Below are 16,389 nucleotides of genomic sequence, written 5' to 3'. Positions count from 1 at the left end.
TTTTTAGTTGTCCGATTAATTTCTTTCTATTTTTAGTAGAGACGGGGGTCTTGCTCTTGCTCAGGCTGGTCTCGAACTCCTGAGCTCAAACAATCTGCCTGCCTCAGCCTCCCAGAGTGCTAGGATTACAGGCATGAGCCACCACGCCTGGCCTCATTTGCCTTTTTGCACAGCCTGGGGACCCCATCCCACAGTGGCCCTTGGAGATTCTCCCTCCACTCATGTCTCTGCTAAAAGGTCACCTCCTCCTGGAAGCTGTCCCTGATTGTCTGGTTTATTGCACAGTATGATTTTTTTCATCATCACCTGTCTCTCCCTGAGATGTGATCCATTTGACACCAGAGTGCCCACATTTGCATCCCCAGTGCCTAAAACAGTGCCTGACAATATAGGAGATGCTCAATAAACGTACAGTTGCATGAATGGCCATGAGAGGTATAGATTTTCCTCCTTATTTTATAACTAAAAAAAGCCTCAAGCGTCAGACAGATTCAGAGGGTCCCCTGCCAGCACCCTCACAAAGCTTCAAGCTGGGAATCTTAAAGCAAGTCCTAAACTTGAAGGAGTATACACCAATCCCCTGTGGATCTGTTAAGACACAATTCTGAGCCAGTATTTTTGTGCAGGGACATGAGATTTTGAATTTCCTCAACCTTTTAGGCGACACTGGTGGTGCAGGTCTGTAGACCACATTTTGAGTGGCTGAGCCTTAGAGCTCATGGCTGCAAACCTCTTTCCTCTCTGGATCTTCGATAAGCACCGACGACGCGCCAGGCTTTGCTGTCGCCTGTGCTGTCGCGCTTACCTAACTGGCTGCGGGACTGGAGCAGGTTGCTTCCCCACTCTGAACCTCTGATTCCTCTTCTGTAAAAATGGGCAAAGGAGGGCGATCCCGCAGGGCTGTTGGAGGGTCAGTCAGCAACAGCGGTCTCAGCGACAGCGGTGAGTAGCACTGACTGAGCCCTCTCTCTGCCTTGTGCACGTCACACGCACTGTCTCTCGTCGCTGTTACACAGTCTCGTGAGGTGGGTGCTACTGAGACGCCCATTTGCAGACGTGAAGGAGCCCGGCAGGTGGTGAGTGGCACACGGCGCGAGGCGGTGGGGGTCACGGCTTGGCTCCCCCAGCCGTGTGACTGTGCGCAGTCACTTGAATGTTTTTCAGAATTGATTCCTCATTTGTAAAATAAAAAAGAATGGTTTATATACTTAAAGGACCTAGGTTCAGTGACTTATGTTGGCCAAGGGTGGTGGCCGCCATTGCTGCTCTAGGCTGCCTGCCCACCTTAGGCACACAGTAGGTCTGCAGTGAGCTGAGCGCCTCTGGCCACTGGGCGCTCTTTCTTCTGTGTCTCTAGCACCCTGCCTGGTTTGTCAAACTCTGGATTCCCCCCCTGACCTTGGCATGGGTGGAACTTCCAGCAGGCAGGCTCTATCTCTGTGATGGGGAGGAGATTATGGGGGTGCACCCTCCCATTGAGTGCTCTGGGGCCAGCTTCCTGAATCCTCTGGCCAGTCTAGCTGGATATGGCAAAGGTGGTGGGGGAGAGGAAGGTCTGGGTCTCCTCGTTGTACCCGTGTTAGGAGAACTGCCTCCCCCTCACCTGAGACCACCCCACAGGGCAATTCTGGACAGGATCTGGGGAGGCCCTGGAGGGGAGCACTAGATTCCTGGGTGGAGCATCCTGGGTTTGGGAGGAGGAGGCAGGTGGTGATACAAAGGCCTCAGGATATTTCCCCTCTGGGGCCACCACATCGCCTGAGATTCCACCATTATAGATGTCTCTGGATCAGTATGGATTTGGCTGCAACGAATGGCGATGCAACAGCATGGCTGAGGGAAAGGTCTGATAGACCTGAGTTCCTCTGAGCTCTGCAACCTGGGCTCGAGGCTCGCCCTCTCTAAGCCTCAGTCTGCTGTTCTGTTAAATGAGCATCTTCCCTCCTCTGGATGCTGCCACTTGGGTCTCTCCACCTGATCTGCAGGGCCCTGGCCCGGAGAGCTGAGGGGAGGGTGGTAGGAAGACTTGGCAGCGTGATGCAGGTGCGCATCTGACACAAAGCAGGTGAACTTTACACAGAGCACCTGGCACACAGTAGGCACACTTAATGTTGAGTGCTTGGTACACAGTAGCACACTTTAGGTAGAGTATTTGGCACACAGTGGGTGCATATTATATAGCATACCTGGCACAAAGTAGATGTATTTGATTTAGCATACCTCCACACAGTAGGCATGTTTCATGTCAAGTACTTTGCACAGAGTAGGTTTATTTTATGTGGAGCACAGGACACACAGAAGGAACATTTTATGTAGAGCACCCAGCGCCCAGTAGGTATGCTTGACATAGGGCACTGGGCACACAGTAGGCATGCTTTATGTGCCCAGTACACAGAGTAGGCATGCTTTATGTAGAATACCAGGCACTCTGTATACAGCATTTATATAGAGTACCTGGCACACAGTAGGCACACTTAATGGACAGCACTTGGCACACAGTAGGTGCACTTTATATAGTGAGGCTCGCACACAGTAGGCCCACTTTATGGATAGTATTGGCGCACAGTGGAAGTACACAGTGATAGTCTTGCACAGAAAAGAGCACCGGCCCATAGAAGCTCAAGTGCTAGTTGCTAGGCCCTTCCCTTCACCCCCTCTTTTTGGGGCTCCCTCCTCTCTGGAGCCCTCCTCTGTCCCCTACTAAGGACCTCATCTGATATCCCATTTCCCAGATGGGAAGACTGAGCCCAAGCTAGCCGGCACTGCCCACACTCAGACAAGGACAGGGCAGCACAGGACTCCACTCAGGGTCCCCTGGCTCTGCCCTCCCTGCCTGGACCCCGTGTGCTCACGGGCCCTCTCAGCCTCACCCCTCAGTGCCTCCCTCTGTCCTCCTACACTGAGCCTGGCCTCTGAGTTTGTCCTTCCAGGTGGGCTCGTCATTGGTGGAATCTCACCCGGGTAACCCCCGGGAGGCTGGATTCTTTGTTCCTGCTCCTGGCAGTTAAGTCTGCAACCAGATCCAGGGCTGCCTAGCGGCAGGACTTAAACTCCCACCATGCGGTGCCGCAGTGATCAGGGACTTTGGTTTCTGAACCTCCTCATTCTGCACCGAGAAATGGTGCACGAGGCTCCCCCGGCCCACACTGGGACAGGAGCTCGGGAGATGATCGGGGACAAGGCCTGGCCTGGCCCTGCTCGCCTGGCACCTGACCTCTCACGTTCATGCTTTTACCTGCTACACCTTGGGAAGGGCAGGGTTTCTGTAAACTTTGGGGTTCAGAGTCACTTTTGCCTGCCCAACTTGTTTCCACCCCGTGTGGGAGGTGCTGAGTCTGGGGATCCAGTGCCTGAGCTGGGTCCCCTGAGCCGGTTCCTCTGCACCCAGCTTTCCCTGCACCCCATGTTTTGGCCGCCTGCCCGGCATGGAGGAGGCAGCCAGGTTCAGCCCACTCCGGCCTCCCGCAGCGTTTCCTAGATCGGGAGCCAGGGGCAACGATTCCCAATGTGGGGGCAGAGCAGGTTGTGTGGACACGCTGCTCCTGGGAGAAGGTGCCCGGCCGGGAGGCGGGGCTGGAGGGCTCTGGCCCGGGGTGGGGAGGGGCTGCCCAAGCTGGGGCGGCTCCAGGCTGCCAGCCCAGGGGACTGGTCGTTCCTGGTAACTGAGCCCCTGGCAGCCTCCCGGTGATTCAGCTGGGCCTTTCTAAACTGTAATCAGCTTTCTCTCTCCTCCTCCTCCCCTCCTCTTCCTCCTCCTCCTCCTTCTCCTCCCCCTCCTCCTCCCTGTCCTCTTCCTTTTCTTCTCCCTCTCACTCTGCCTCTTCCCCTGGGGTCCCTGGGTCTCCCTTCCTGCTCTCAGCCCCTGCGTCCCCATCTGTGAGCCCTCCCCTCCCCACCCCTGTCCCTCTGCCTTGGCCCTGGAGCCCCCTTCCCTCTCCTGGGCCTCAGGATCTCCTCCTGCACCCATCTGCCCTGCAGGATGCCGCAGCTGAGCCTGTCCTGGCTGGGCCTGGGGCCCCTGGCAGCCTCCCCGTGGCTGCTGCTGCTGCTGGTCGGGGCCTCCTGGCTCCTGGCCCGAGTCCTGGCCTGGACCTACGCCTTCTATAACACTTGCCGCCGCCTCCGCTGTTTCCCGCAGCCCCCGAAAGGCAACTGGTTTTGGGGTCACCTGGGCATGGTGAGTGTGGCAGCAGGACGGGTCTGGGGTGTCAGGGTGGGTGGACTTCCCCAGAACAGGAAGGGGCTCAGGGAGCCAGGGCTGGAGGTGGGCTGGGGTCTGGGACGGCTCACTCGCTCCTCTGCTCACTGCCTCACTGCTCTGCTGTGCTGTCCCCTCCTTGTCCTCCCACCCCAGCCTGCTCAGCACCCTTTTCCTGCCTGTCTTCCCACATTGGTGCACTGTGAGGGCTCCCGGGGAGGGCTGCACAGAGCAGGGACCCCTGGTGTTCCCAATTCTCCACCGCGGGACTTGAGGACACCTGAGGGGCAGTGTCCACGGTGGCCCTACCTGGACCTCCCTGCCTGGCCCGTGTCCTGTGTCTGCCCCTCTCTGGACTGTGACTCCCCCACACACCCAAACACACAGGGGCACAGCTGGGACACAAGACAGGTGGGGACAATGTCCCACCCCTGCCCTTCCTGGGCACTCTCCTCTTACCCTGCTCTTCCCCACTAAGATGTCCCAGTGGGCCCTGCTGTGCAACCTGTCTGAGAGTTGGCCGCTTGCTCCCTCTCTCAGAGCCTTTCCCAACCCCCCTCTCCCCACACCTTGCCCTCTGACTTGGACCTGCTCTCCCCTGTGGGTGACGTGGCCTCAGCCTGTTCACTTGTAATGACAGGGGCGATGGGCGTGTCCTTAGGGAGGGTGCACGGGACCCACTATGCTCAGAGCCTGTCCTGCCCAGGGTGCTCACAGGTGGGAGCTGCTGTCCTGACGGACAGTTAGAGCTCCCCTCTGCTCTTCTGGTGTCTGCTGGGGCTGGAATGTCCCTGGTATGCAGACCCTTCTCCTCGAAAGGAACTGACACCTGTGCGGACCAGCCAGGACGTGAAAGGATGTGGAAACCAGCCCTAGGGACATGTTCTGAGGCCACACTGCTGCCTACAAACTCCCCATATGGCTGCCCCAGGGGTCAAACCCCTCCCAGGACAAGAAAATGCTTCCCTTGAGCCACAGTGGGCCTCTCTGTGAGCAGATGACGTGTCTTCTCCCTCTGCCCTGAAATGCACCCTGGGGACTTTGAGATCGCTCCGAGAGGAGGAGCGGGAGGAAGCTGAGATTTCCTCCACCTGTGCAGAAGCCAGACACGCCGGTCCCTGCAGAAGCCACCCCGTCTCTGGAGGTTGCAGGGGGCACATGCCGTGGCTCCTCCTGGGAAATATACTAGTCAGTGTTCTCCACAGAAATAGAATCAATAGGATCTATCTATCTATCCATCCATCAATCTGTCATCTATCTACCTGGCTATTAGAGAAGAGGAAATTCATAATGAGAACTGGCTCGTGCATTTATGGGGGCCTAGAAGTTCTGTGGCGTCCTGTCTGCAAGCTGGAGACCCAGGGCGCTGGAGCTGTCGCTCAGTCCGAGTCCGAAGGCCTGAGCAGCTGGAGCTCGGATGTCCAAGGGCAGAGAATGTGGAAGTCCCAGCTCCGGGAGACAGAGCCAAGTCCCCTCCTCCGCCTTTTTGTTCTCTCTGGGCCCTCCGTGGGTTGGATGGTGCCTGCCCGCTCTGGGGAGGGCGGATCTTCCTTCCTCAGTTTACCTGTTCAACTCCTCATCTCTTCTGGAAATCCCCTGACAGATGCACCCAGAAATTATATTTACCAGCTATCTGGGCAACCCTTAGCCCAGTCACGGTGGCACCTGGAATTAACCATCACAGGAGGTGACAGCCCTGTCTTGCTTGCAGGTCCCCCCGACAGAGGAGGGTTTGAGGGAAGTGACTCAGCTGGTGGCCACCTACCCCCAGGGCTTTATGAAGTGGCTGGGCCCCACCCTCCCTGTCATCACTTTGTGCCACCCTGACTTCGTCCGGTCTGTCCTCAATGCCTCAGGTACCATGCAGAGCTAGTGGTGGTGGGTGCCCTGGCGCATCTGAGGGCTTCCAGCCCCTCCTGCCCCAAGCTGCTATGTGGCCCCTGCAGTACTTGGGTCCCACCATCCTTCTGCTCCCTCATCCACCTTCCTCTTCCCTGCATGTACTCACCAGCCCCCACCTCAGTGTCTCCTCCCTGCTCTGCCACCTGCCACCCCTCTGGTGTTTTGGGCACCACTGGGGCCCCAAGAGGCCTAAACTCAGGGGCCCTGCCTTGGAGGAACCCCCAAGCTAGAGGAGATGGATCTGGACAGAGGCATCCCCAACTTTGAGTGGTCAGGAATGGGCCAGAGGGAGATGTCAGTGACAGCTCAATGGAGAAACAAAGTCTCTGCTGGGGCAGGCTGGAAGGCTTCCTGGAGGAGGAGTTGCCAGAACTGGGTCTGACATGAAGAGTAGGAATTGTTTAAAGCAGGAGACAGCGTGATGCCGTGGGCTTTGTTAGTATCCACGGCCTCCTGCCAGGGCTGGCATCAACCTTCTCGGTCTCCAGGCCCAGAGCAATGAGGGGGATTCGTGGCTGGTGGAGGGTGTGTTCTTGTCATGACTGAGGAACAGTCTGAGTCACACCTGGCCCATGTCTGGAACATTAAAGGGACCATATTTAAACCCTTTCTGGGGCCTGTCTGTGGAGCACAGTGAGGTCATGTCAGACCATCTCAGGTCCATGTTAGAGCATCTGGTGTCATGCTAGGGGTAGTCACGTATTTAGTAGCCATGTCAGGACATGTTAGCACATGTCAGGGCCGTGTCACATATCCCAGGTCCATGTCAGAAGTCACAGGGCTCTGGGGCAGACAGGGTGTCCTAGGTCCCTCTAAAGGCATTTTGTAGAGCTTTGAGCTATGCTCATGTATTGCAAAACATGGTGGACCATGTAGGAGCCATGTCAAGGCATGATGGAGCATGCTGTGCCACGTTAGGTTGCGTTATCACTCGACTGCGCTTCTGTGGCCTGGTCTGTGTCCCCTCCCCTCCCCATCCTCCCTGCTTCCTTTGCCCTTCGCCCCCTTCCTGCTATGCTGGGCTTGGAGGGGGCAGTGCAAACCCCTGGCTGGGAACCTCCAGCCCCTCAAGCCCTCCCCTCACCCTCTTCCTGTCCCCTGATGGTCCTCATTCATGTCAGCTGCCGTTGCACCCAAGGACGTGATCTTCTACAGCTTCCTGAAGCCCTGGCTGGGTGAGTAACTGCAGGTCAACAGAGTTGGGGACAACCTTGCGGGGACAGGAGAAGGCACTTCCCTTGCCCACTGCCCTTGGCTGCTCGACTAGGGGACGGGATCCTGCTGAGTGCCGGTGACAAGTGGAGCCGCCACCGTCGCATGCTGACTCCCGCCTTCCACTTCAACATCCTGAAGCCCTATGTGAAGATTTTCAACAAGAGTGTGAACATCATGCACGTGAGTTCCTTGACCCCAGGGTCCCAGCGGAAGCCCCTGGAAGGGTGGAGGGGCCTCAGACAGATCTGATCTGGAATTTTGGCTTTGCTGGGTGGCTTTGGGGCCATTGCTCTTTCTCTCCAAGTCATGGTTTCCTCATCTGTAAAATGGGATAATAATCCTTACTTAAAAGGAGGTCAAGATGATGTCATGGAGTCCTGTCTCTGGCACATAGTAGGTCCTCAGACAGTGTCAGTTTCTATGTTTCCATCACATAAGACTTGTGAGCTCAAGAGAGCAATGACAAAGACTGCATAGTAGCTATTGCTACACACAAACCACTTCCAAACTCATTAGTTTAAAGCAACAAGGGTTCATGATTGCTAATAAGTCTGCAGAACAGTGGGCTGGTTCTTTTGGATGTGGAAGGGGTCACTCGGGGTGTGTGATCAGCTGCGGGCCAGGTGGCAGCTTTGCTGATCCTGGATCAGTCTCTCACCTGTGTGGGGCTCGGCCAGCATCAGGCTGATCTAGGATAGCCTCAGCAGGGACAGATGGACTTTCCTCCACGCGATTCTCTCCCTCTAGAAGGGATCCCAGGCTGTCCCCATGGCAGGGATGGGCTCCCAGGGAGTGAGAGGAGGCTGCAATGCCTGTTGGGGCTTAGGTTTATTAATTAGTATCTCATCATTTTTAGCCCAGTGTCCTGGCCGACAAAAGCCTATAGTCCATCGCAGAATCAAAGTGGGGTAAAATAGGCTCCATGTCTTAACGGAATTGTTGAAAAATCATGTTGCAAAGGGCACAGGGAGAAGTGAAGAACTGGGGTTTAGGCTTTTGCAACATGCCTAAGATTTTTTTTTTTTTACTGGTAAGTGGAGAAGTTAGTTTGTTATTGTTACACGGATTCTCCTACATGACACCATACTCCAGGGTCAGAGACAAAGGGCTGTTTATTATCATGCTATAGCAATTGGCATGTGCTTCGTGTTCGTTTGCATTTGTTCCTAAACCACACAAATCCCATCGGGTTAACAGGCGGGCTATACAGATGCCTGCTCATGTAGTACATTACATTGTAGAGGAGGAGTATTAGCCTCAGGGAACCTGCTTTTACAGCAAGTGGAAACAAACCTGATATGGATTTAGAGGGAGTCATTACCTTACCCCTCAAGGTTGTTCTCTGCAAACACAAGTCTGAGAAATGGCCCAGGTTGAGAGCACTGGGGCTTTGCATTCTTGGCATGCCCGGCAAGGATGCCCAGGGCCCACGGAGGAAGTACCTCTCCCAACATAGGGATATTTTTGTAATCAATAGAAATGAGGAAAGCCAACATTCACTGAGCACTCACCACATGCCAGAAACAAAGCTGTGTGCCGATTCCATGATATATGTTGTCTCTGATTGAATTATCACAATCCTATGAGGTAGAGATGACTGATGGCCACATTACAGATGAGGAAACTGAGGGTCAGAGAGGTCAGGGAGCTTGCCCAAGTTCACCCAGATAGTAAGTGAGCTAGGAGTGGTGGAGCAGGGGTTGGTTTATCTGGCAACAAAGCAGATCAAGTTAACTGTTTCTAAAGATTTGACAGGTGGGACCTCGGTGGGGGCAAGGAGTTGACCAAGGGCACTCAGAGGGTAGGAGGCAGAGCTGGAAATTGAACTCAGGTCCTGACTTCCAGCCTCCGGGTCTTCATCTCCGAATAGTAGCAGCTTCCTCTCGCACCTGACTCTGGTTCTCTCTCAGGGTGGGTGCCTGGAGCAGAGGACCAGGAGGCTGGTTCTGGGGAGTCTATCCTGGTGGTTGGGGTTGGGGAGAGGCTCAGGGAATCCAGGGCTTAACCCCAGCTCTGTCCCCTTCTCTGGCCAGGCCAAGTGGCAGCGCCTGGCCTCAGAGGGCAGTGTCTGTCTGGACATGTTTGAGCACATCAGCCTCATGACCTTGGACAGTCTGCAGAAATGCGTCTTCGGCTTCGACAGCAACTGTCAGGAGTGAGTCCTTGCCCAGGGCCTGGGAACTTGGGCATGGACCCAAGGGGGCAGGTGGAGGAGGAAGTCCTGACCAGTGCAATTAGAAAGCCTTTCTGGAGTAGGTAGATCATAGCTGGGCATTGAAGGACAGGGAGAGGGAGAGATAAAGAGCAGTTCTTCCCGGTAGGTGGGACTGTGAGTCAAGCCAAGGAGGCTAGGACAAGCTGAGCATGTGCACCAGGCTTTAAAGAGACACCTTGGCAGTGAGGGTGGAGGGGTCGGCATGGGCTAGATCTCAAGGACATTGAAAAGCCAGGCAGAGGGGTATGAACTTTATCCAAGGTTCCCAGGGAGGCATGGAAGGTGTTTGAGCAGCCAAGAGTTTTGGTCAGAGCTGAGTTTGAACATTTGGCTCTGTAGAGGATTGACTGTCGTGTAGACACAGGATATAGAGCGACCTGGAAAGGAGGAGGTCTGAGCTTGTTGGAGAAAGTGAAGCAACTTTCAGAGAAACTGAGGAACAATAGATGGAGCAGATGTTGCGTAAGAAAGAGAAACTGAGCATGACGCCCAAGCTCTGCCCTGGGGACCTGGACACGAGGCAGCGCGCAGAGTGGGAGGCGGAGAGAGAAGTGGGCATGGAGGCTCCCTCTTCTGGACGGAACGTGGTCCTGGGATTCTGGCTGGGAGGTGCTCCCAGGGATTGGTGTGTGTTAAGGAGCTGCCGCTTCTCTTTTCCCTGGCCCGGCAGGAGTCCCAGTGAGTATATTGCTGCCATCTCCGAGCTCAGTGCTCTCATCGTGAAAAGAAATCGGCAACTCTTCCTGCACGCGGACTTCCTGTACTACCTCACTCCCGACGGGCGGCGCTTCCGCAGGGCCTGCGACCTGGTGCACAACTTCACAGACGCCGTCATCCAGGAACGGCGCCGCGCCCTCGAGAGCCAGGGTGTTGACGACTTCCTCAAAGCCAAGGCCAAGTCCAAGACTTTGGACTTCATTGATGTGCTCCTACTGGCCAAGGTGGGCCCCTCTGGGATCTGAATTCAAGAGGTGGAATGACCTCGATTTCACACGTCAGATCCAGGAACTTGGACTTAATTCAGAAGGCACTAGAGAGCTTTGGACGGTGCTTGAGGAAGGGAGGGACAAATCAGATAAATTTTTGAGGTGACTCTGTAGAAGTCTGCCTAGGGGGAGGAAAACAGGAGGTGGGAGAACAGGGAGGAAACCTGTGGAGCAGGTCTGGAGATGACAAGGGCGGCATCCTGCTTGGACGATGGGTCTTCAGGAATGTTTCAGGTTAGACTCAGGTGCCCTCAGAGCTGATGTGATTCAGGGGTTTTGCCTTCTGTCTCCAGGATGAAAATGGGAAGGAGTTGTCGGACAAGGACATACGAGCAGAGGCTGATACCTTCATGTTTGGCGGTGAGGGTCCCAGTGTGGGACTACAGTGGGGACAGGGGTCTCTCCATCCCAGGGATGTGGTGGGTGGACCCTGGATCACTCCATTCTGCCCATCCTCCCCCACCCTTCATCCTCCCCAAGAGCCTCAATATAGGGCGCTGTCCACACCCTGGTGCTGAAGCAGCCCAGAGACTCAAGCCTGCCTGGCTGCCCCTCAGGCCACGACACCACGGCCAGTGGTATCTCCTGGGTCCTGTACAACCTCGCAAGACACCCAGAATACCAGGAGCGCTGCCGGCAGGAGGTGCGAAAGCTGCTGAGGGACCGCGAGCCTAAAGAGATTGAATGGTGAGTGCAAGTCCTCATGGCCGTTCCTGAGCCCCTCTCCTTGGCTCTACTGCCCAGGTGGGGAAGGGGGAAGGTGTTTTTTTCCTTTTTACTCTGCGACTATTGCCTAGTGGAAATAGGAGCAGAGCCCAGAAGCAGGGCCTGTACCCAGCCTGAGTGCAAGGAGAAGGCTGTAGGCTTTTGGGGCAGAACCATTGGGGCACCCATAGTTATTGCGCCACTAACTTGCCAAGCAAAGTTAGTAAAATCAATTACCTTTTCTGAATCACTTTGTTCTCTGTAAATTGGGAGGAATTTGTACCCCACAGGGCTGCTTGGAGAATTAGTGACAATGTGTGTAGAGCAGATGCCTCCCAGCATGGATTCTGCGACAAAACTGTTCCTCCATCCCCTTGCTGATCTGGATAAGGTGGCATTATGTTCCCCAAGACTTATTTCCTTCCGTTTTTGCTCTCCCATGTAATCCTCACTGCATTGTCTACTCCACGGATTCACAGAGATCGTAGTGAGTGAACATCGTCCCTCTCTTCGTTCAGTAAACGCTTCCACACTGCCTGTCCTTTCCTAACACAGGGTCCATCCTACAAGGTCAAAGCTGGGGAAGGAGGAAAAGGAGAGGCTGGGGAGGGAAGCAGCGAATACGAATTCACCACGTTGGCTGTGGGGACAGGACAGCGCTTCCTCCCAAGGGGACAGATGTGCAAAATTCAGGATGGTGGCATTCATGGAAAAGCCTGGCGTGTTCTGGGGGATGAGGAGAAGTAAAGGCAGCTGAATCCTTGTGAAATGCACAGTATGAGCAACACGGAGGGGCTCCCCATGAGGCTGGAGCTGGTAATGGAAGCCCCTCTTCGGATGCTTTGGAAACCATGTAAAGAGATTGGACTTTAACCTGAGGTGTGTCAGTTCTAGTCCTTTGGGAAGTTGATATGAGATCAAAGCTAAATGTGGGCAGAGAGGCTGCTGTTAGGGAAGTCAGACACTGGGCAGAAATGGTCAGGCACTAGTGAATGTCCATGCTCAGTCATTGGCGTGGGGATGTCCAGGACAGTGTGGCCTTGGTTGAATGGTGCAGCAGAACTTGAAGACCCTGTAGCTGGGGGCTGGCAGCTCAGTGCACTTCTTGCAGTTGGGCAGCAAGTTCTTTCTTGAAGTGAGGGCTATGACTAACATAGGAAGGCAATGGGGAGCCATGGGAGATGTTTGAGCAGGGGAAGTCAAAGTCAGATTTGAGTATTTGAAATCTCTCTCTGTGTCTAAAGGGGCAAAATGGAGGAGATGAGCTCAGGACTGGAGGTCCAGGGGACAGATTCTGGGCCTTGTTCCGAGGGACAGAGAAGGGATGTTGCAGTGGACAAATATTTGGGGCTAGTGCTCTCCACTTCAAGGCTTTGCTCAGCATAGCAGTCCTGTGAGGTAGAGAGATGTTTCTGTGCTTCTCTCAACTTCAAAAAATTAGGCGCTTGGTAAACATTTAAAAGGGTTACAATGAATACATGCTGCTACTTTGTGCTGGCATTGTGAACTCATTCTTGCCTTTGATGGCTTCCCGTGTCCTTCCTGTGTCCTTCAGTCTATAACCACATTCGTCTGTTCACGACCCTTCTCTCCTTTGCATTATTTCATTCTCTCTTTCTCTGTACAATTGGGAGTATGCACAGAGCACTCAGGCAGGGGCTTTGACAGTACAGCTTCAAGATCTTTCCATTGTTTTCGACATCAAGTTTTGAAACGTTAATTTTGCATTGCAAAAATCAATCATGGGAACAATATTTTTTTCTCTTCCATGAAATGAAACATTATGGGGCAGATTAAGTTGACTTTTGCTACCCTCTCCCCCAAACCTAATCCTCCCTTTTTCTTTGGAGAGGTCTCTAGAGCCATCGATTTGTCACATGCCCTTCCACACCTTTCTATAGGCAATATATTCCACATACATATTGTTACGTGTTCTTTTGCCACAAGAGTGTGTCTTGGAGCTCCTCCTTTCCGAGTGCTATGTAGCATTCCATCGTTCACTGGGCTCATCCCTCTGTTGGGACATTGATGTAAACATTTTCAATTATAATAGATATTGCTGGGTGGCCTTTTAGCATCTCTGTAATGATGTATCCTCCAGTGATTGTCAGGATTAGTGATGCTTATGTCCCCCTTGTGGATGGCTGTATAGTATTGCATTACACGAATGTGTGTCATAATTTATCAAAACATTCTCCCATCGGTTGACATTTATATATTTCCCATCCTTTTTCTATAACAAACATGATGTAGTGAACATCTGCGTGAACATCTTTGCAGGACAAATTCCTAGAAGTGCCGTTTCTGAATCAAAGACCGCTTGAGTTTTACAGTTTAATAGCTCTTGCAAAATCCACTCCTGCACGTGGATTTTGAGAATGCCCATTTCCTCACGTCCTCCCCAATACTGTGCATTTGCCAATCTAACAGGTGCAACATAATACTTTGCTATTTTAATGAACATCACTTTAAACATGGGCGAAGTTGAGCATCATTTTCACTTGTTGATCATACATGCACATTTCATTTTCTGTGATGTGTCAGTTTTTGCATAATTTGTTCTTTCTACTTTGCGTTTTTCTAGTTTTTAATTGATTTATAAGAACTGTTTGCATATGAAAATTAGTTCTTTTTTTATTATGCATAATTATTTATTATGTTATCTTTGATTTTATTTTTGGTTTTGTTCACTAATTTTCATGTAATTTATTTATTTGTATTCAAAGTTACTAATACTTTCTTTTACAGCTTCTGTTTCTGTTTTTGTGTTTAAAAATCATTCTTGGAAAAGCCCTTACCACTCTAAGATGAAAACATAAAACTCTTGTTTGTTTTTCTCTAATGGGTTTATTTGTTTCAAAAATATTTTATTTAGGTAATATTTTATTAATAGTTTTGTATATAGCACTTTTTTCCTATGAAATCTATGTGGAAATCTATTTTTCTCCAATGTCTAATTATCCCACAGAATTTAATGAACATTTTGTACTTGTCTCATGACTTTAAATAATAGCAGATTTAAGTAGCAGATTTAAAATAAGCTAAATGTATTTATATATTTGGGTTTATTTATCATCTATATTCTTTTACATTAATTTACATAATCACACATAAGCATGAAGAAGTCTTCATTATCTTACTTTTAAAAACTTCTTAAAAAACTTTTAAAAACTTTCATACTGGTAAAGTTGATTCTGTCTCATTGCTTTGCTTTGCAATTGTTTTGAGTTCTTATTTTTCCATTTGATCTCTATGATCAGGTTGGCTAGTTTGAAAAATACTCTTGAACATTCTAATTAATTAAACTTTTGGATTCAGGTGCCAACGGTTGAGTTAATCATGTTCCTCAATTCATGACAAATTCTCATCATTTTGTTCATGCAATACTTATTTCTTCCCATTCATGCCAATTCTCCACTTCCAATATGATTCCAGAGGGATGAATCCTTTTATTTTTAAGATTTGTTGTTGGGGTGGATGTATTTTAAAATTCCAGATATGTCACCATATCACAGATCTTCTGCTGGTTCTTACCTTTTTCAGAGAGAGAGTGCTGTGGTTTTCTCAGCATGCACGGGTCCGAGCTCATTTTGTTTATTGCTTTTTGCCGCCATATAGTCCTTTCCTCTCTCATCCCTTAGTGGGATCCCAGGCTGCTTCTTTCTCTCCAGAGCAATGACTATCTTTGTGCACGTGTCATTACCTACCTGTCTGAGAATCTCTCTGAGATCTGTGCTTGGGAGCCAGCTTGCTTGGTCATAAAACACGCATTGTCTTTCCTTGACCACGTACTGGCAGTTGCCACCCAGAATGGCAGCCCCTGTCCATGCCATTATACATGCATGAGGCCCTTCTGCCCCAAACCTCAGCCAATACGTAGCGTTACTCATCTTGTTAATTCCTCTTTTTTTTTTTTTTTTTTCTGAGCCAAGGTCTCTCTCTGTTGCCCAGGCTAGAGTGCAGTGGCATCATCATAGCTCACTGCAGCCTCCAACTCGTGGGCTCAAGCGATCCTCCTGCCTCAGCCTCTCAGGTGTATGGGCCACCGTGACCAGTTAATTTTTCTTTTTTCAGTAGAGACGGGGTCTTGCTCTTACTCAGGCTGGTTTTGAACTCCTGGCCTCAAGTGATTCTCCCACCTTGGCCTCCCACAGTGCTAGGGTTACAGGTGTGAGTCACTGTGCATGGCCTAATTCTTGTCTCGAATAGATGTGAAGTGACATCTCATTGTTAGTTAAATTCCATTTCTCTGATAGCTACTGACTTTGAGCATCTCTTCTGAAATCTCTTGTATTTGAGCTTCCACGAATTCTTAGATCATATTCTTTGTTGAATTTTCTCTTGGGTCACCTGTCTTTCTCTGTTGATTTGTAAACATTCCTTACATATTCAAGGTATTGTTCTAGATCTATGTAGTTATTGTAGACATCTCTGAATCTCTTATCTGAACATTAATTTAGTCCATGCTGTCTTTTATTACACAAAAATCCTTAACTTTCACACATATTTATCCTTTCTTAAAAATCTTCCAGTTTGTGCCTTTGGAGTTTTAAGGATTCTTACTTTTTTTTTTTTTTTTGAGACAAAGTCTCACTCTGTTGCCCGGGCTAGAGTGCCGTGGTGTCAGTCTAGCTCACAGCAACTTCAAACTCCTGGGCTCAAGCAATCCTCCTGCCTCAACTTCCCGAGTAGCTGGGACTACAGGGATGCACCACCAGGCCCAGCTAATTATTCTATTTTTAGTAGAGATGGGGTCTCACTCTTTCTCAGGCTGTTCTGGAATTCCTGAGCTCAAACGATCCACCCGCCTTGGCCTCCCACAGTGCTAGGATTACAGGCATGACCCACCGCGCCCAGCCAGGATTCTTACCCTTAAGTGACAAAAATGTCAATTCAGTTATCTTCTTTTAACTTTAGAGTTTTACCTTCCTCATTGAGTAAGAGACTCCACCCTGCATATGGAGTAGTCAAGGATCTGGTTCTTTCTGTTTGCAAATCTCCAATTGTCTGAACACCTTCCACCAAACTATCCGTTTCCACAAGGGTGTGGACTCTCCTTCACCTGATGCCAAGTTTTCACCTGTTCATGTACCTGACTCCAAGCTCTCTACTGTGTTCCATCGGTCTGTGTTTCTCTTCTTGCAGAAGTATCACAGTTTTTTTTTTTT

The 16,389-nt window shown here is 51.2% G+C and overlaps 1 protein-coding gene across 1 annotated transcript in view; it reads left to right on the top strand.

The window, feature by feature from the left end:
* The first annotated feature begins 3,882 nt into the window (after nt 1–3,882).
* Nucleotides 3,883–16,389, top strand: part of LOC105825072 (phylloquinone omega-hydroxylase CYP4F2) — a 76,976-nt gene continuing 64,469 nt past the window's right edge. The window contains exons 1-4 of the mRNA XM_012662749.1: nt 3,883–4,177; nt 5,910–6,054; nt 7,222–7,275; nt 7,368–7,495. Of these exons, the coding sequence (XP_012518203.1) occupies nt 3,980–4,177; nt 5,910–6,054; nt 7,222–7,275; nt 7,368–7,495 (525 nt within the window). The 5' untranslated portion in view covers nt 3,883–3,979. The remainder of the gene's footprint in view (nt 4,178–5,909; nt 6,055–7,221; nt 7,276–7,367; nt 7,496–16,389) is intronic.

The sequence above is a fragment of the Propithecus coquereli genome, unplaced genomic scaffold, assembly GCF_000956105.1.
Source record: "Propithecus coquereli isolate 6110/MARCELLA unplaced genomic scaffold, Pcoq_1.0 Scaffold776, whole genome shotgun sequence".
NCBI lineage: Eukaryota > Metazoa > Chordata > Mammalia > Primates > Indriidae > Propithecus > Propithecus coquereli.
Note: the sequence above shows the minus strand (reverse complement) of the source record. Positions and strands in the feature narration are given on the sequence as shown.